At 46.4% G+C, this 20,502-nt stretch overlaps 1 protein-coding gene across 8 annotated transcripts; it reads right to left on the bottom strand.

The window, feature by feature from the left end:
• Positions 1-1,268: 1,268 nt before the first annotated feature.
• On the bottom strand, positions 1,269-20,473 carry LOC101964448 (uncharacterized). Of its 8 annotated transcripts, none has more exons than XM_078014516.1 (5): positions 20,180-20,473; positions 18,197-18,327; positions 5,987-6,113; positions 5,672-5,764; positions 1,269-3,091 (listed from the first exon to the last, which is right to left on the bottom strand). In XM_078014516.1, exons 2-5 carry the CDS (start codon positions 18,209-18,211, stop codon positions 1,572-1,574), a joined length of 1,755 nt encoding a protein of 584 aa, XP_077870642.1. In that variant the 5' UTR covers positions 18,212-18,327; positions 20,180-20,473; the 3' UTR covers positions 1,269-1,571. The 8 variants fall into 8 exon arrangements, with proteins under 8 accessions (XP_077870642.1, XP_077870649.1, XP_077870657.1 ...); XM_078014523.1 differs by lacking the exon at positions 20,180-20,473 and adding an exon at positions 20,003-20,156; XM_078014531.1 differs by lacking the exon at positions 18,197-18,327.
• Between the last annotated feature and the right edge of the window lie 29 nt (positions 20,474-20,502).

Raw genomic sequence — 20,502 nt, 5'->3', positions numbered from 1 at the left:
ACCAAGTACCAGGCAGTGCTCAAAGCTCTGCAGCATCCAGCAGGTGCCTCACTTCAACCCTGGAGGCAAGTCCTATTAGCACTCCCCATCCAGGTATGAAGCAAGGGCAATCAACAGAGGGAAAAGTCACTATCCCCCAATGGAAATGCACATAGGGCATATCACTGCAAACGAAGACCCCTTGATCACACAGCTCCTTAGCACACACTCATTTCTGCCATCAACAGAGGGAAACTTTCCTCCCAGACTGCTTTACACGGAGTAGGAAAGTCAGGGCATTGCTCACATCTGTTTAATCAGACTTAAGACATTAACAACATGCCTGACTCAAACATTTCTGTGCATTTGCTTGTATTAAAAACCTACTGGTTTGGGCTGGGGTTGTGGCTCAGTGGTAGAGTGCTCACCTAGCATGCATGAGGCATTGGGTTCGATCCTCAGCACCACATAAAAAAAAATGTGTCCATCTAAAATTAAAAAAATAAAACCCTACTGGCTGACTTTGAAAGATGCGAACTTCAGAAAGAAGTTATCTTTGCCAATCAAAAATCAGATTAGTAATATTATTTACACAAATTTTAAAATAGAAAAGTAGGGGGGAAGTATGCACAATGATACTTTACACTTTATGTATTCAGGAATAAAGAAGCTAGAGTAGTATTTAGTTGGAGTATCTCAATGTGTCACATTATGGCAGGTGTACACATACATCTCCACCATGGGTTTCTGGTCAGAGAACGTGGTAATGCTGAATGCTCATGCACAAACCCTCCACCTGGAGGAGCTGCTCTGTGCAGAGGCTGGTCCTATGAACTCCAGTTACAACAACCCCAAGTTCCTGCAGATAGAGTCAAATACCTGCTGACAGGCCACATCACCACTCACATCACTACTGGCCAATGGTCCAATATTTCAACTAGCATTGTGATACTATATGCAACCTATTTGAAAATTTACATCCTTATTACATAAATCGGTTGCTTTCCCTTTACAAAAAATTCTGGTATATGAAAAAGCTGAAAGTTTTGTTCAAAGCTTTGACACAATAAAGATATTATAAAAATTTACTTCATTCTCCATGTTCTGCCTGAAAAGGTGTTCCCAATTTGTGGCATTATCGCTCTGATTTTCTGGTAAACTGAACAAGGAATAAAAGATGATGACAGGTTTTTGTGTGAATTTCATAACAAGGGCTGAAAACTTCTCTCAAAAGCTTGTACAGGGAATGTGCCTCAGTGGGTTGTAATGCAAACAGATCACACAAAAAATGGCTCAACAGAGGAGGATTTATTTCTCACTCCTACGAGGTATAAATGGAGGCTTGGAAAGAGAGAGGAGAAGCCATCTGATCTCTTCAGGCAACTCCTTCTCTCTTGGTCACAGTCACCTTCTCTAACAAGATTTCTCAGGGCCACTCTGCGTATCATGGGACTCAAGAACTCAGGCAGCATCACAGGGAATGTCTGTCATCTGACCTGGAAGCAACATTGGTCCCTTGTGTCTACACCGCATGGACCCAGGCAGCTGCAGGCTCTTCCCACAGCAAGCAGAGGCAGGGGTGGGCAGGTGAGCTAGAGAACAGACGGGGCTCTCTGTAGCACACACAGCCAGTCTCCACCATGCTGAGAAGCTCCCAGGTGAGTCTTCTGATGACTGCTGAGATGTGACTTGCGGCGAAAGGCTTTCCCACACCTGCTGCACTCGTACGGCCTCTCCCCAGTGTGTGTTCTCTGATGCACGTGGAGGTAGGACTTCATGCGAAAAGCTTTCCCACACTGAGCACACACGTGGGGCTTCTCGCCAGTGTGAATCCGCAGGTGTTTGGTGAGATCCAACTTATGAAAGTAGGCTTTCCCACATTGGGCACATGTGTGGGGCTTCTCCCCGGTATGCATGCTCTGGTGCCTCCGGAGGTGGGTCTTCTGGGAAAAGGCCTTTCCACACTCACTGCATTTGAAGGGTTTCTCCCCCGTGTGAGTCCTATGATGCATGACGAGACCTGACTTCAGGAAAAACGTCTTTCCACATTGGTCACACTCATGGGGCTTTCCTTCTGTGTGAGTCCTCTGGTGCAGAGTGAGGCCTGCCTTCTGACAGAAGGTCTTCTTGCACTGTGCACACTCGTAGGGCTTCTCTCCCGTGTGGATCCTCTGATGGATGGTAAGGGCCGACTTCCGGCAGAAGGCTTTTCCACACTGGTCACACTCGTGGGGCTTTTCTTCTGTGTGAGTCCTTTGATGTAAGCTGAGGACTGACTTCTGACAGAAGGCTTTCTTGCACACCTCACACTCATAGGGCTTCTCTCCTGTGTGAATCCTGCGATGGATGATGAGCGCCGACTTCCTTCGGAAGGCCTTCCCACATTCACAGCATTCATAGGGCCTCTCCCCAGTGTGGATCCTCTGGTGCGTAATGAGGGCTGACCGATGGCAGAAGGACTTGTCACAGCTGCTGCATGTGTAGGGCCTCTCCCCAGTGTGTGTTCTCTGGTGGTCTCTAAGAACAGATCTAACAAAGAAGGACTTCTCACATCTGCTGCACTTGTAGGGCTTCTCTCCTGTGTGCTTTTTCTGATGGTCAGCAAGGGCAGATGCTCTGGAGTAAGTCTTGCCACACAGACCACATGTGAAGGGTTTCCTCCCTGCCTGGGGAGACACACAGCTGTTCCCACACTCACTGTGCATACAGGTCCCTGCCATGCTGCCCCTCTCTGTGCTGAGGGCACTCCCTTGTCCCCCACCTTCCAGATGCTGCTGCCCAACCTGGGTCTTGTGGCTCTGACTGAGGGGTTCACTGTGTGTGAGGGCCTTCCCGGGCACCTCATAGGCACCAGGCTTCTCTGCTGCACATCTCACAACAGGCCCTCCAGGGAAAGGCATGAGTTGGTACACATCCAACTCCTGAGGTCTCATTACTGAAGAGTTCCCATTATTTACTATCAGATTTGAAATATATTTTGAACTCAAATGAAATGCCTTTCCTAATTCAAGTCTCTCCATAGCTGATATGCTGCTGTTGACAACAACTTGCCACAAGTGTCTACCGTGATTTTCTTGGCTGTTCTCAACCACATCATCAGCTATCTGCACATCTGAAATGAAAAAAATAAAAAATAAACAAACACTCCCATGAACCACACGTCAGCACCCTTTATAGAATGCTCATGTAAATGTAAAGAAGTTTCTTCCTATCACAGCAGTATAAGATTTTATAGGAGTATATAAATACTGGCTTTATAAGTGTATGGTTTTCTTTTTGATAGTGAAATGTTACATTAATTGATTTTCTAGTGCTAAATTGCTTTTCATTGATTCACTTTTTTCTTGTTTATATTGTGAAGAAATTTTTGGTAAAAATATGTCCTTAGTGGCTGGTTGCAATTTTAAACTAAGTGCTAACTATTAGCCATTTATTTTCTCAATTCCTCCCTCTATTTTATTAACAATGGTGGGTATCTCCTGCTGGCATTCATACCAGTTCTGTTTTGAAGACTGGAAAGACTTTATGGATCGGCTACCTGCAGGTGCAGGAAGGTCATTTGTCTGGAAGGAATATGGCTTAGGGATGGGAACCATATGTGTTTATTTAGTTTTCACAACTCCCGGGGAAGTGGCTAGAGGCTTTTAGGAGATTTCAAATTAAAAGAAAAACCTCCTCTTCCCCATGTTGAACCAGGATAGCTTCCTGCAAATTCCTAATTGAACCCAGTTCCCTGTTCTCCTCTGAACCAGGCCTGAGGAACTGTAACCTCGACCTGGACAACCCTCCTGGCCAGAGGTTCTAGCTCTGTACCACCTCTGCGGCCAGCAGCCCTGGAGTAACATTTCCCAGGTCCAGCACATGGCCCTGCTTGGTAATGCTCTGCTCTGTATTGTGTTGGTGTTTAGCTACCTCCCAGTGTCATAGAAAATGGAATCTCCTGTTCATTTCTCATTCTGTTATTTTAGAATGATTTCCACAAATGGAAGGCAGAAATGCTGAATTCAAGATCCATGCCCCCACAAGTCTGAGCACTGCAACATACACTGGTTCATTTGGCCCTGGGAACCAGAACCTCCTGGTCCCTTCCAAGTCCAGGACCTCCCTTATCATGCTCCTATGCCAGGTCTTCCTCGGCTTCCTGATTTCCAACATTGTGGTACATGAGATTCACTCTTGTACCTTTCTTCTCATTTTCTTATCAATTGTAAAGATGACTTACTCAATAAAAATGACTTAATTAACAGCTTTAAACCACTGATTTCTAAATCTGTATCTCTAAGTCGTCCCACTCTTGAATCTAGATTTTATATTTCCTATAGACTATATGTCAACATTGGAAAAGCAGCTACTCAAACTGCAGCTATGCCAAAGCAGACTCCTAACATCCCCTGATATCACCTTCTCTGACCCCCTTCTTGAACCATCACACGACGCTTCTCTCTCTCTCACTGATTAAATACGCCTCGTAGTTCTAATCCAACAACCTATAATATCATTCTCATTTCCCTCTCATCAGACTGTAAACTCTAAGAAAAAAAGGCATCACTTTGAGCACTGTGGTATTATGTACAACTATAATTTTATCAAGCTTAAAATCTGCTCAATTAAGATACGCAGAAAGTGGCAGCCATTATGAAGTCCAACAACAATAAGTGCTGGCGAGGATGCAGGGAAAAAGGTACACTCGTACATTGCTGGTGGGACTGCAAATTGGTGCAGCCAGAACGGAAAGCAGTATGGAGATTCCTTGGAAAGCTGGGAATGAAACCACCTTTTGACCCAGCTATTCCCCTTCTTGGACTATACCCAAAAGACCTAAGAAGAGCATACTACAGGGACACAGCCACATCAATGTTTATAGCAGCACAATTCACAATAGCTAGAATGTGGAACCAACCTAGATGCCCTTCAGTAGATGAATGGATTAAAAAATGTGGCATTTATACACAATGGAATACTACTCAGCACTAAAAAATAATAAAATCATGGCATTTGCAGGCAAATGGATGGCATTAGAGCAGATTATGCTAAGTGAAGTTAGCCAATCCCTAAAAAACAAATGCCAAATGTCTTCTCTGATATAACAGGGGTGACTCAAAATGGGATAGGGAGGAAGAGCATGAGAAGAAGACTACCACTAAATAGGGAAGAGAGGTGGGAGGAAAAAAGAGGGAGAAGGGGAGTTGCACAGAAGATGGAAGGAGAACCTCATTGTTATACAGATTACATATATGATGTTGTAATGAGAAAAAGAAAAAAGTGTCACATTAGATTGGATAGAGAGAAAGGATGGGAGAGGAGGGGAGAAGTAGGGAGGATAGGAAGGGCAGCAGAATAGAATAGACAATATGATTGATGTATGTACATTCCATGTATGTATTATATATCAAAATGCATTCTACTGTCATGACTAAAAAAAATAAATAAAAATTTTTAAAAAAGATACGCAGAAAGGATAAATGAACTAACATCCGAACAAAGTCCACAGCGTGGAGAAAGCAAGGCAATGAGGACACTGGAAAGGTGGGTAGCAAAAGCAGCCACAGGGAAAGTGGGCTTAAGCTAGCGCCAGTGGACGGAGAACTCAGCTACAGCCTCCCTGAGCCAACAAGGTGTGAGGGTGCAGGGCAAAGCCGACCTCTGCCCTGCTTGTTCCTCCTGGCCTCCCATGCCCAGCACACAGACTAACCTGGAAGGCACCGGTCCAGGGCTTCTTTAACCAGCCATGGCTCTGTTCCTTGCTCCAACTTGAAAATAACTTCAGGTCTGGTAATGAAAAGCCCTGTTAATGAGAAATAATGCAGAACTTTGGAGAATGACAGCAGCTCACCTAGAAGCTGGGCAATAAAGGGGCCCGCAGGAACCTTTGGCAACAGAGGGGTAATGCGTTATTCACGGACTCGAGTTTTCAACCTAAGTGGCATGAAATGTTACAAACAGTGCCTACATTTATCACCAAGGAACAAAGTGTTCCTTCTGCGAGTTACTAGGGCATTTCACTCACCCAAGAAGACCAGGCTGCTGTAGGTCTCCAGCATCACGTCCCTATAGAGTGTCCTCTGAGCATCGTCCAGGTCCTGCCACTCCTCCCAGGTGAAGTCCACAGACACATCCTCAAAGGACACCATCCCCTGTAATGAACATGTCTCCTCAGCCCAAGCCCTCCACCCTGGGCACAAAAACAAGAATCTGGACATTAACTCCTGTGTGTGTGTGTGTATGTGTGTGTGTCCATGTCCAAATATCTCATGTAAAATTACGAGTTTGCTTTGTACTTTACATCAAGGGAGAAAGGAAAATCAGAAAAATTCTGCCACTATAATTATTAAATTATTGTAAAGACTTTCACAAAGTTTACCTTATAGACCTAAAACCATCCTTGTTAGTGGAAATAAACATGACTAAAATCCTGCTGCTCCACGGACCATGTGATCTGGCATGAAGACGTAGTATAAACACCAGGAAGAAGGTGTCTAACGCACTAATCTGGACCCAACTTCTATACAGGCTGGGATGAGACAGGAGAAAGGAGAGCCCTGTTGTGTGCCGTAACATGCACCTCACTGGAAAAGAAGAGGTGCCATGCTCTTCAGATTATGAAGTCCCCACTCCAGTCCAGCCACAGCACCACACAACACGTGCTAGGCAAACACACCAGGACTGCGTGCACCTCAGAACTCCCCAGCTTCCACTGTGGGGCAGACCAGAGCACTCTTCTTCCTAACATGCTGGTCCCCAGAAAGCCACTCAGGCAGAGCCTGACTTGATGTGCTGTATCAGAGCTTAAGCTTGAGTTACTTGGGTGGAGGGGATGCCCAGCTTCAGCCCATACCAGCCATCCCCAGAGGAGGAGAGAAACACCCAAATCCAGTCCACTCTGGCCATCTGGACTCACCACAGGGGAGGAAAACTCAATAACAACAGGGAACACATATGAAACCCCCACCCAGAGGCAGAAGCTCCACAGAAGAAGGACTTACAGAACTGAGGCCCACGTCCCCTGGGGGAGGGGGAGGGGTCTTCCCAACACCTGCACACTGAAGCCTCACACCAATGCATCAGAACAAAACCTGGTGCCTTTGGGACATGACTGGTCCTGTGTGGAAGGAGCTCAGAAGTGGGACTACACCCTAAACATGGGAGAAAGAAGGGAAGGGGGCTTCTTCGCACATCTCACCATGTGAGGACACAGAACAGGCCCCACTTAGGAAGGAGGGACCTCACCAGACACCTGATCTTAACTTTCCAGCCACTGAAACTATGAGCAATGCATTTCTGCTTCTTACAAGGCATCCAGTACAAGATGTTTTGCTATATCAGGCGAATAAACTAAGACCGCTTCCAGCACGCCTATGTTTTCCAGTTCATTTACCCAGCACATCATGTGTGCCTAAGAAGAAGGAAAACCACACTGCAGAGCAAAGGTGAAACTACAACATGAGGTGAAAGAACAGGCATCAGACAGATATGGCCAATACGTTGGAGTTCTCAAACAAGCAATATCAAACTGAGTAATATGCTAAAACAGTACTCAAAAAAATAAAAACAGAGCCAGACACAGTGGTGCATGCCTGTGATCCCTGTAGCCCAGGAGGCTGAGGCAGGAGGGTCACAAGGTCAAAGCAAGCCTCAGCAACTCAGACCCTGAGCAACTCAGTGAAACCCTGTCTCTAAGTAAAACAACAGGGCTGGGGTTGTGGCTCAGAGGTAGAGCACTTGTCTAGCATGTGTGTGGCCCTGGGTTCAATCCTCAGCACCACATAAAAATAAATAGCAAAATAAACGTATTGTGTTTAACTACAACTAAAAAATAAATATTAAAATAAAACAACAAAAAAATGGGCTGGGGATGTGGCTCAGTGGTTCAATTCCTAGCAACAAAATTGAAAAAAAATGAAAAAAAGTTATGAATAAAGCCAGTAAGAAGAAATCTGCCTATAGAAGAACAAAGATGAAAAGGACACCCAACCTCTCCACAAAAGTCACACAAATGAGAGGGGACACCTGAGAGAATTTTCTGCCTTGTGGGGACAAGGGCATGGAGTACTGCACACATGGCATGTTAAGGGCACCTGAGTGGCAAACCACTCCCCCATGCTAGGCATGTGAGCGGCAAACCACCTACCCTGTAAGCACAGCCCTAGGCATGAGGCCATGTGTTGCAGTCGCTGCACTTGCTCCATAGCCCACTCCTCAATTGGTGGCTGCAAGGACAGTTAGCAGACATTGCATTGGTGGCTGCCTGTAATCTGCTTAGCTACTGCCTGAGTATATATATATGGTAACTGCACACTAAAATCAGACCTGCTTCCTGCTTGGTCTCGGAGGACTTGATTAGCGACTCCGTAGTCACATTCTCCTCTACCCTGTTCTGTGGGACCTCCTCGCTGGATGAGAGAGCCCACACAGCAGGCGCCCGAGCAGGGACCTGAGGTAAGCCTATAAGACAGGGTGTGGCCCCTCATAGAACAGTGAAGAAGGGAAAATGGGGAACCTACTGAGTTCCACCACAGACTCACAGCTGCAAGTGCTGCACACTCTCTTAGATACTAGAGGTTTAACCCTGAAGAAGAGAGAAGCCCAGAAGTTCTGAGATGTAATAATAATATTAAACACTAACCCACAGATCAATACTGCTGATGATTTTGATCCTAGGATATGGGACAAGATAATGTCAAATGAGCAGCAAGCTGAAATGAGACAGGGGTATTTTATCACTACATTTTTTCCTATTGTGACAGCCATTCGGCAAAGTTTGGGGGGCACTGCAATTGACCCTTGTCATATAATGATGGCCCTGAGAGAAGATGAGGCTGTGAAAGACAGACGGGAGAAAAGGGTGGGGGAGAATTCTACCTCAAAAGCAACCGCAGCAGGTGTAGGAGGGAAAAAGGCAGGAAATGATACCTCTAGCCTTCATGTGCAGGAAGAGGTGACCACAAGTGGTGCAGGTGAGCCTTCTACTGACAGGCAAAGGTGATATCCTTCCCTGAGTCAATGGCAACTGCCTCCTTATGAGGCAATGCCAAAGCCAGCAAAGGACTATGACAGTTTGGAAATGACCAGGCCACTGGACAGGCCCACGCCATGGACTCCCAGAAACCCATTCCAGGAGGCAGAGATCCTTTTGAAGGTCTATGTAGGATAAGAGATGAGAAGTGGGGTGAGGGAGTACAAGCCTTCCCAGTCAACATGGTCCCCACACCAGAGCACCTTGCAGAGCAAACGCTTGAATCCCTCAGTCTTGAACTAAATTGCCCTCAGGACTGGAGAGACCTAGCCAGAGCAGCTCTTGAGCCTGCAACATTTTTGAAGTGGAAGGCAGTCTCCTGTGATGAATGTAAACAGCAGGGGGATCCTAACCACACCACAAATGTTAGCCTCCCAGCTGAGGGCTTGCAGGGAGAAAGAATCTACAGTTCCCCTGCGGTACAAACCACAGGCCCACCAAATTATTTCCATCAGGTGCGGCTCTGTACTCCAGAGCCTGGAGGAAGCTGCCAGCTCAGGGAGGGACAGTTTCCATACAGGGCTTAAGGCAGAAGGCCACTGAGGACTTGCCACAGTTTACTGAGAGGGTAAACAAGGCGAAAGAAGGGAAGGTGTCTCATGAAGGAGCCAGGGTGGCTTTAGCCAAGGAGTTGATCTGGGATGGACTAAATAAGGAACACAGAGCAGCAGTGGCGCCAGTTTGAAATGGCACACTGGATGAGTGGATTTTGGCCCCCCAGGATATAGGGACACAAGCAATTCAAGCCTCTCTGCAGCCCTCAGTGATGGCAGCTGCATAAAAGCAGGACTAAGGAGGCTTGCAGAAAGCTAGTCAGAGACTGCAAAATGTGCACCTTTTCTCCCCACTGGCCCTGCACAACCTGCTGGAGTAAATCCCCAAGTTAAAATCTAATGCTTTATGGCAAATGGATGTCACTCATTATTATGTACCTTTTAAAAATTTAACATATATTCATATACTCACTGATACCAACTCAGGCTGTGTAATGGCCACAGCCCCCAAAGGAGAAACCACAAAAATAGGCCATCTCCCATCTACTTAAATGTTTTGGAATTACAAACGTTCCCATGTCTATTAAAACTGACAATGGGCCAATCTATACTAGTAAGACATTTCAAGTGATTTGTAATGATTGGCATATACAGCACTTAACTGGGATCCCCTACAACCCTTAGACTCAAGGCATAATAGAAAAAGCATACAAGGAATCAAAGAACATGCTACAAAACAGGAGGGAAACTATACCAAGTCCCCTCTTGATGCCTTGAACAAAAACTTATTTGCTTTTATTTTTCTTTCAATGTCAAAATCTTCTATGGAAACAGCAGCCCATAAGCATTGGGTCCCCCTCTTGGGGCCCTCCCATCTCCCTATAATCTCATGGAAGGATCCCATAACAAATGTATGGGATGGTCCGAGGCCCTTCCTAACCACAGGTTGGGGGTTTGCGTAGGTTAAAAGGAGCCTCACCCCATCTGAATGCCTGCCAGAAAGTCAAGCCCTGGACCCCCAGAACCACCAACCAATAAGATGAAGGAACCAACTCTCGAGGAGAAACCTCACAAGCAAAGGATTCAACAACACAAACAGACCTCATGTAGAGAAACCTGGGGTGATAAAGGTCTTTTTGACCTTTGCCTGGTGGCAATCCCATCCCTGGGCCTATGACGATGGTCCTAGTGTGTGCAATACTCACTGCTAATAGTGAAGCCTCCCATGAAGTAAACTGAGCTTTGGTCACTAGGCCATCACTTTTAGCAGTTGCTAATTGGGAAGGGGCTTTACCTAAGCGCTTTCCCAATAAGTCCAACCTTACTGATCCTGAGTTATCCATCAGGTAACTGTACCTGAAATACCAGCATTTCCATACCTACCCTGCCCATTTATTTCTCCATAGTTGATAATAATGAGACCTATAATCAGGACAATCCCCTCTGTTTTGCTCTTGCCAGAGAAACTATTGTAGAGAACTATAATAAGTCATGTGTTGGGCTGTCTCTCGCTGGCCTTAGAAGTATAGTTAATGCTACCTGTAGCCATAGACTTTCCCATGACAAATGCAAGAAACCCTTGCTGCCAACATGCCCAATAACGCTTTTGGAAAGCTCCCCTCAGATAATGGTAGCATCCCATGGAATAATGTGTCACTGCCATAGCTTATCTCCTTGATAAGAAGAATTTCTCTGGGGAAGAACAATATCTATGCACCTGGGCAGGCGCAGCTCCCTGGAATGTAACTGATATGCCCCCAAACCATACAGGCCACTGCAGTAACTGCTCACAGGACAAGCCATTACCAACCAGTAGGCAGGAAATCAGTATGGCATGAGGGACATCACGCCAATATTGCTAACTGCAACAGCCAGGTGGATTAATGGGTCTATACTGAGTCCAGACCTTGACCATGGATTTGCCTTTGTGACAAATGATACCCATACCCACTATGCACAAGCTTGTGTATGCCACCTTTTGCCATGCTAATAATCAATGATGGCATAAATATCACTCATACAGAGATCCCTTGTGCAGTCAATACATCCTGCTGGCTCACAAATTGTCTAACCCCTGCTGTGAAAGCTAAACCTATATTTTTCTTCAGAGTGCCCCCAGCAATCTGGCTTCCAATGACCCTGTCCAGAGTGGAGGAGTCCATGGTATATGGAGATGAAGAATCTTCTAAATGAGATCCTGCAACAGACAAGGTGTGCAATTAGCCTCATCATCTCTGGGATTATTGCCCTGGTGACCACCAACGCCGCCACAGCCACTGTCACTGCTTCATTCACTTGGAGTATCCAGACTGCTCAGACTGTGAACAATGTGTTCACTGCCGTGGCAGAAGCCTTTGCCATTCAAAGTGACTTAAGTAAACTCTTCCAAGCTGCTATTTTAGTCATCAGCAAGAACTAGACCTCACCAGGAACAACTAGATATTCTGTTTTGTTGCAGAGGCTCACTTTTGACCCTGAGTTTCATAGTATGTGTCACTCAATATGCTGTATCTGAAAATGTAACCTCACACTTCTCCAGCTTTTCTCTGCATATTAAGGGCACTTGGGATGCTAACTGTGTTAGGACTATGCAAAACCTTACTAAAGCAATTGTCAAAATCAATGAGACGAAGGTGTCTATCTTGACAACCTCTTCTTTCTTCCAGGGACTGACTGAGCACTGGAAAAACCTGATAGCCAAATTAACTAATCCTTATAATACTATTACCCTGGCCCTACTGTTTATCATAGTGATAATTTTTTCTTGTGTTGTGAGATGCTTATGTAACCATGTAAAGGCCACCAGATGAAAAACAGCAATGCTGGCTGAGGTCCTTGCAGCATAGTTAGAGGGGGGAGATGTGGGGACAAGTGCCTGGGGTACTGCATTCATGGCATACTTTAAGGTGGCACAGGCCTCTCCCCTCGTGCTAGGTATGTGAGCAGCAGGCTGCTTACCCCACAGGCACAGCCCTGGGCATGGGGTCATGTATTGCAGTCCCTGGGCTTGCTCCACCGCCCACTCCTCAATTGGTCGCTGAAAGTACAGTTAGCAGACATTGCACTGGTGGCTTCCTGTAATCTGCTTAGCTACTGCGCACTAAAATCAGATCTGCTTCCTGCTTGGTCTCTGGAGGTCTTGATTAGTGACTCTGCAGCTACACTCTCCTCTACCCTGTTCCATGGACCTCCTCACTGGATGAGAGAGAGCCCACACACTGCCCACCTTGCAAGAAATGTTAAAATTAATTCTTTAAAAGAAGAAAGACTCCTGCTATTCTTCCTTGATCTGAACAAAGGGTTTGTATATGATGACATATACAACTGTGCACCTACACATGACACACAGCAATGCACACACACACAGGTGAGAAAAGTGAGGAGCACACAGGTGATGGGAGTGTGGGAAGACAAGAGTCTGGACTGTGGGTGATCATGGGGCAAGGGCGAGATCCTAGTAGGTTCCTGTGCAGAGAAGCTCTTAGTGGGGTTTAAAGCAAGCAGGCACCTATTCCAGGGGGTCACGCTGACAAGGTAGCCACCTGACGTTCGAAGGCAAGTGGTCACCTTGGAGGGAAACTTCCTGAGAGCTCTCATCTCTGGCCACCAAGGCAGCATTGAGGTGGGACAGCCCTGGAAGCCATGAAGGGAGGCTAGCCTGCAGTGGCAGAAGAAAGCCACACTCACACTTAAGTGGAAGCAGAAGCGACATCAAGCTCCTCTCGCTGTTCCTGAACAGTGTCAGCACTGCATATTTTTCTCTATCTCCACTGTTTTTTTGTACCAGGGATTGAACTCAAGGGTTCATAACCACTGAGTCAAATCCAAGCCCTTTTTAGTTTTCATTTAGAGTCAGGGTCTCAGTTACTCACAGCCTTGCTAAAGTTGCAGAGGCTGGCTTTAAATGTGCAATCCTCCTGCCTCAATCTCCCAGGCCACTGGGACCACAGGTGTGCACCACTATGTTCAGCTTCATCTCACACAAGGAGAAGAGTCCTGTCCCTGCTTACAATAAATTCTATTACTATGACAACTCCCACCACTGAGGATTCATGTCAGTGACAACTCCAGCATAAGTGTGAATTTTAAAATGACAAATGGGGTAAAGGAGACTGTATTCTAATTATGTTTTCTAAGTAACCAATGGGGAGAAGGAAATTAGAAAATATTCTAATCCTGTAACATAAGGTAACCAATGGGAGTAAATGGGGTAAGGTTATCAGTCAGGTCCATGTAGGGAAGAGAATGCTCCACAGCTCAGGACCTAAGACCCTAACTTTCAGACACTGAGGCCTTGAGAGCGCCCCTGCCTCACCCTCTTGCTTGGCCCACTCTGCTCTAACAGGGTGCTATTTTCACCTTCAAGAACTCTGTACTTTGCTGGGACTGTAGCTCAGTGGTAGAGTACCTGCCTTATACATGTGAGGCCCTGGGTTCGATCCTCAGCACCACATAAAAATAAATAAATAAAATAAAGGTATTAAAAAAAAAAAAAGAACTGTGTACTTTGCTACCTCTGTGTCTTGCTCAATTCTTTGTTCAGGACATGAAGGATCTGGACCCCAACTGGCACCCTGATGATAACGTACATGTATATATGCTGGATGGGAATTCTCAATTGGTTCTCTCTCTCCCTTATAACAAGTTTTGGGATGGTTTTAAAGCACAACAGATAAACAGAACAGAATCTGGTAGTCAGAAATGGGGTGCTACAGTAATAAAAAGCCATGACACATGGCACTTGCTATAAGACCAAACAGATGCTACCAAAAGATGAAGCCATTTTCATCTGGGATGGCACACACCTGCCGTTCCAGACTTGGGCAGCAAGGTCACAAGTTCAAACGCAGCCTTTGCAACTTAGCATGACCTTGTCTCAAATTAAAAATTAAAACAAACTGGGGAGGTGGCTCAGTGGTTAAGCACCTGGTTTCAATCCCCAAGACCAAAAAAAAAAAAAAAAAAAGAGAGGTGGGAGGGTATCTAAACAAATAGGATCTAGAAAAACAAACAAAAAGATGAGAAATGAACTAATAAGCAAGAATGTTTAATTTCCACATAGAATCTGGAAGAAATATGGAGGATCCAATATTCTGCAGGTTTGAAATAAAACTATTTCTATCCCTGTTTTTTCTTACTCCTTAGAAGTCAGAAACGGGGCTGGGGATGTGGCTCAAGCGATAGCGCGCTTGCCTGGCATGCCTGCAGCCCAGGTTCAATCCTCAGCAACAAAGATGTTGTGTTCACCGAAAACTAAAAAAAAAAATAAATAAATATTAAAAATTTTTTTTAAAAAGTCAGAAACGGCTTTGTGGCCCAAATCAGAGACCAAAAATATTTCCAGCATTCTAAGATCTTGGGGCAAGACACAGAGTGGGCCTGGTAAAAAGTGGGCCTTCCAAGGCTGTCTCCCAGTGCCCAGGACAGAAGCAGCTGCCAGAGAACAAAAAGCCTGTCCCCGAGTGCACGAGGGTGGCTCAGGTCTAATACATGCCAGTACAGCTGGAGCTCACTTCACTTAAAGAAAGTATTTCTTATAATTCATGTCTGGAGTCAGAAAAAAACTGAAAAGGAGGCTGCAGGATCCCCCATTTATAACCAAAAATAGTGACAAAAGATGTTCCACTAAGAACCCAGATGTTTAAGAACAACACTGATAGAGAATGGCAAAACCAGGGGAGTAAGGAGGCACAAAGCACCTTTCTCAGGGAGGAGGACTGGACTCTAAGCTAAGAATCAGAGCAGGTGGCCACTAGGAGCAGTTTTTCTGACCACTGCTGCAGGGAGTGTCCACCAGAGTCACTCCTATCTCCTCAGTATGGAGGGGGTGTGTGGGAAGTACTGATGGCTGGTCACTAAGACTTAGCTGAGCCTTCTACCAATACTTTGATACAAAAAGGTTTAAAGGCCAGTTGCAATGGCGCACTCCTCTAGTCCAGTGACTTGCGAGGCTGAGGCAGGAGGAAACCAAGTTCAAGCCTCAGCAACTCGATAAGGTCCTAAGTAACTTTTGAGACCCTGTCTCAAAATAAAAAAACAAAAAGAGCCGGGGATGTATCTCAGTGGTTGAGCACCCCTAGGTTCAATCCCTGATACCAATAAAGGGGCTTTGAGGCTCTGGAGATGGACAAAGTATGCTTTACAAGGGAGAGAAAGGGAGGGAACAGCACACTAACAACTGGTGCGTCTCACTACTCTCTCTGAAAGGCAGAGTCTAAAGGCCTCTCCTTAAGCAGGAGTGGTCCTAGGGACGTGCCTGACCAGGCTTGTGTCGGGAAGGCCATCTGAGACTTCTGAGGGAAGACCACAGAAGGCTCGAAGCTTCCACCCGGGTCTCCAGAGAAGCCAGGCACATCTGACTTCCCGAGACTGCCAGAGCCAGAGAGGCTGGTGGCCCCAGGTCCTTAGCCACCAGGGTCCTTCTACCTAAGATGACTGGCACCATGAAGCAGCCCACCAACACTGCCCAGTCCCGTTGCCTGACCCACAGAACCATGACACATAATAAGCCTATAGGTTCTGTAGTTCCATGTTACTCAGCTGATAACTAGAAGAATAAAAATTCATTAGAGACCTTAGGTGGTACCCTCATTTGAACAGGGAGGATATGGTTAGAATTGGATATTAAGTTCAAGGTAAATTAACAAAGTAGGTTCCATGTTAGATATGAAGCTATAATTATGAATTTTAAATGTTCAGTTAAGTGGATTTAAAACTTTCTTCTTTAAGCAACTATTAACAAGTATATTCCATAAACAGTTACAACTGATATGCATTCATTTTTCCCATTTTTAAGTGGTTATCAGAAATAAAAAAAGAATAAGAGTTTACAAACATGCCACTTATTTCTAAATTACAAAATAAAACTATGTATTAATAAAAACTATAGATCAAATCGCTGACATAAACTTCCATAAGCAAAGATACACATTATAAAATCTTTATCTTGTTTTTTATTCTTTGCATTGTCTATCAACTCTATTAACTGACCCTTGTTCAAAACTGCCCCATTAACCTCTGAATGCTAAGGAGTCACTCTGGGTAGAGAAATAATCCACAGGGACAGACCTAATCACCCAGGAGCACAGCCTCCGCATTCTTCCAAGAATGGCACTTCCAATGCAATGAACAGTTACTATGCTTGTGAGCACCGACTGCTCCTCCTCCCCAGGGGCATTACTGAAGACACGGAATAAAAGGGAAAAATCAACAAAAGCAGCCAGACTTGAAATCAGGTGAGATGAGATCTGAGTCCAGAGAACCCACCTTTATGGTCTGTTAGCAGCTGGACAGGGGCGACCATATTTGAAGACCAAAAGGATGTGGTTTTCATCTGCACTTTGGACAGCTGCCAACATGAGAGCTGAATGTGTTGTCTACAGGCTAAGGAAGAGGTCAGGCTGGTTTCTTCAAGAAACCCAGAGGCCTGGGAGGCTGAAGCAGGAGGATCACAGATTCAAAGCCAACCTGAGCAAGTCCCTAAGCAATTCAGCAAAACCCTGTCTCTAAAGAAAAAAAAAAAAAAAGGTGGTGGGGGGATGTGGCTCAGTGGATAGGTTCAATCCCCAGTATCACAAAAAAAAAAAAAAAAGAAAGAAAGAAAAAAAAGAGACTGATTGAGACAAAGGGGCAACAGATAAACTATCTGAATGAGCTACATCAAGAAGGTAAGTGGTACATATACACAAGGAATATTACTCAGCTATAAAAAAGAATAAAATTATGGCATTTGCCAGTAAATGGATGGAACTGGAGGCTATCATGCCAAGTAAAATAAGCCAGTCACAAAGGCCTAATATTCTCTCTGATATGTGGATGCTGATGCACAATGGAGGCGTGCAGTGAAGGTTCACGGGACTGAATAGGACAAAACTTTTCTATGTTCGTGTATGAATACAAGACCAGTGTAACTCTATACAATTTACAACCACAAGACTTGAGAAGTTATACTCCATGTACGTATGACATCTCAAAATACATTCCATCATATATAACTTAAAAAAAAAAACTTTAAAAAAAATTAATGGAAACTAAGGAGTTCCAAGACAAAATTGAGAACACTAGTTTCAAACTCAACAGACTCAAGTCAAGACCTGAGAACAGTCACTAGATTTCACTGTGTGGGTTCCTGGTGAGTTTCTGAGGAACTGAGACCACAGTGAGTGGGTTAATGTGCAGATGAGCTGTGTCTGCTCAACAGAAAAGCATTCTATTAGTGTGCTGCACCATCACACACAGGAATATAAACACAGCCTTCTGTGAGTGCCACTGCATGCACAGGTGCACTGAAGGCTGTGGGGTTGACTCGCCCCACTGACATCCAAGACAGCCTTCCAAAGCTGTGTGGGCCACGCTCTCTGAAGAACTCCAGGAGAACCTCATTAAGGAAGCTGTAAAGCAGTGAAGAGTCCACAACAGGAAGACGGTGTCTCATGAAAGCTGAGCAGGCTCTTTCCTCAGGTTTCCTCCAATCCTGTGAGAAATGTGTCTGCCTTTCCAGCACAACATCAGAAAGGCCAGGTACACACTGCTCCTCCAAGGTGAGGACCCTGAAGTCAAAACCTGCACCAAACTGTGTGCCAACTTTATTTATGAACATTAACTTCAGACTCAGTTTTACTTATTTCTACTTTTCTGTTTTAAGTCATGGACCCACAAACCCCATGCAGTATAATGCAAACCAAGTGAGGAATGAATAAAAACAACTCACTGGAGTCTCACTCATTTTTCAGTGCTCCTGGAAACACTGGAAGCAGGCAGAAAAGGTGAATAAGGTGAAGTCATGAGGGAAATGGGCAGGGGGCGTGGTCCTAGATTCTCCTGCTCAGACCAACACACTGGCTGGAAAAGACCAAAAAGAAAGATTTTTAAAAAGCTCCCCTGTGGAAGAACTTAGCTCTTTACACCTTACTACGGCCCCACAAAGAGCCCTGAAAACACATCTACAAGTCCATTATTGGTAGAGAGGTCACAAGAAACACGGAAAGTATTGGGGATCAAAAAAATATAAAAATATTTAAGGGTAGGTATTTTAAAGCAATGTTCTAATTTGACTTCAATGTCACTTCAATGTTCTAATTTGACTTCAATGTCATTTCAAAAATAAGCAAATGCCTATTTTGATGGCTAAGGCCAGCTGAAGAGCAATCCAGGGCAAGTCACACTTCCACAAATTCAATTTTTAAAACCTTTAGCCAGGCACAGTGGCACACACCTGCAATTCCAGCCGCTTGGGAGGCTGAGGCAGGAAGATTGCATGTTCAAAGCTAGCCTCAGCAACTTAGCAAGGTGCTAAGTAACCCAGTGAGACCCTGTCTCTAAATAAAATACAAAATAGGGCGGGGATGTGGTTCAGTGGTGAGTGCCCCTGAGTTCAATCTCCAGTACAAAACAACAACAACAACAACAAAACAAACAACAACAACAATAAAACTTTCATATTTGGTGGAGACTCCTTGGCAAACCTTTCCTGAATTACCAGGAAAATCCATTAGGTGAGAGGGAGGATCAACAGATTTCCAGATGCCAGATTTGGTGATAAACCAGGTCTGAGAGCTAAGACATTGGAAGCAATTTGGGAACAATGAAGAAACGGAATGTTCAAAGAGTACAGTGGGAAGACTGCCCAGGTATTACAGGTATTTCTCCACCCCAGATCACACCTTCAGGCCCCTCCAATAGATAACATTTCCAAGGCTCCAGCCTCCCCTTCTCAGTCTGACTGAACTCTTTACAGACAACTGGTCCCAAACCTCCAGAACTGACTACCTGGTGACAGCTTCTGATGGAGCATTACTAGAGGAGCCTTGCTGCGCCTCTGCTGGCTGGGCCAGGCAAAGCGAATCCAGGGCTCTGTCTCCCGCTGACTGAGCCAGGCTTTGCAAAGCCCAGTCCAGGGCTCCTGTCTCCTGCTGTCTTGGCCAGGCAAAGCGAGTCCAGGGCTCCTGTCTCCCGCTGTCTGGGCTAGGCAAAGCCCAGTCCAGGGTTCCTGTCTCCCCCTGTCTGGGCCAGGCAAAGCCCATCCAGGGCACGGCTCTCTGCCCTGGCCTCCTCTGAAAATGCGGCCCGAGGCAAACTTTCTGGAGGCACTTTCCTTCAGACTCTGTAAGTCTTACTTTTACTTTGCCCCAAGATTAGGGAGCCGTCATCACGCAGGACCCCAACCCCTTTAGAACTTACTGTCCCTGGACACCAGTCTGGTATAGGACAGTGTAAGCTCCAACTTCGGGCGGCTGTCCTCAAAGTGAAGGTGGAATCCCCCTCCCTGAAATCGGGGACGTCCCCCTGCAGAGAGGGCGAGCTGAGGGGGCACAGAGGCCCTGCCCGGACAGGTGCCCGGGGAAGGGTCCGCAGAGGAGAAGAGGGACGCCGCCGCTAACTTAGGTCGACCGAGCCAGCAGCGCACAGCCCGCAGGCTTCTCTTTTAAGTCGGGAACTGGGAAGACAGAACCTGACACGTAGGTCTCTTCCATCTACCTTCAAAGCTGGCTTCGAATCCAACCAAACCCCCGCCCACCTGGCTCGGAACGCTCCGGAGCAGCGAGTCCCAGCGTCCAGGGCAGAGCCCTGCCGCCGCAGCCGGAGGGCCCCAGAAACCCCACTGACTCCAATGACACCACGGACACACAGTGCGGCCGGCCGCAGGTGGCCTGCTTCTAGGGGGGCGGGGCGCTCGAGCTACTTAACAGCTCACCTCGGCTGGGAGGACCCAACGGAACGGGGGCGGCGACCGGCGCCCCGGGCGGAGCGGGGCAGTCACAGCGGGCTAGCGGCCTGGGGAGCTGCGGGGCCCCGGCGTGAGCTCAGGTGTCGGCGCGCACCCACCCGCCAGGCCTCGCGGAGGCACCCGTCCCCTCCCAGCTCCTGATGGCGCCCGCGCGCCACTGCGCGGAGGCGCGGCCCAGCCCAGCAAGCACTCCGCACTCTAGCCCGACTGCCGCGGGGGCGGGAGCGTCCGCAGCAAGATGGCGCGGGGGGGCGCATGCGCAGAGGACTCCGGAAGCGACCCCGGCCGAC

This window comes from Ictidomys tridecemlineatus, chromosome 1 (assembly GCF_052094955.1).
Source record: "Ictidomys tridecemlineatus isolate mIctTri1 chromosome 1, mIctTri1.hap1, whole genome shotgun sequence".
NCBI lineage: Eukaryota > Metazoa > Chordata > Mammalia > Rodentia > Sciuridae > Ictidomys > Ictidomys tridecemlineatus.
This window is presented reverse-complemented; position numbering and strand designations above follow the sequence as displayed.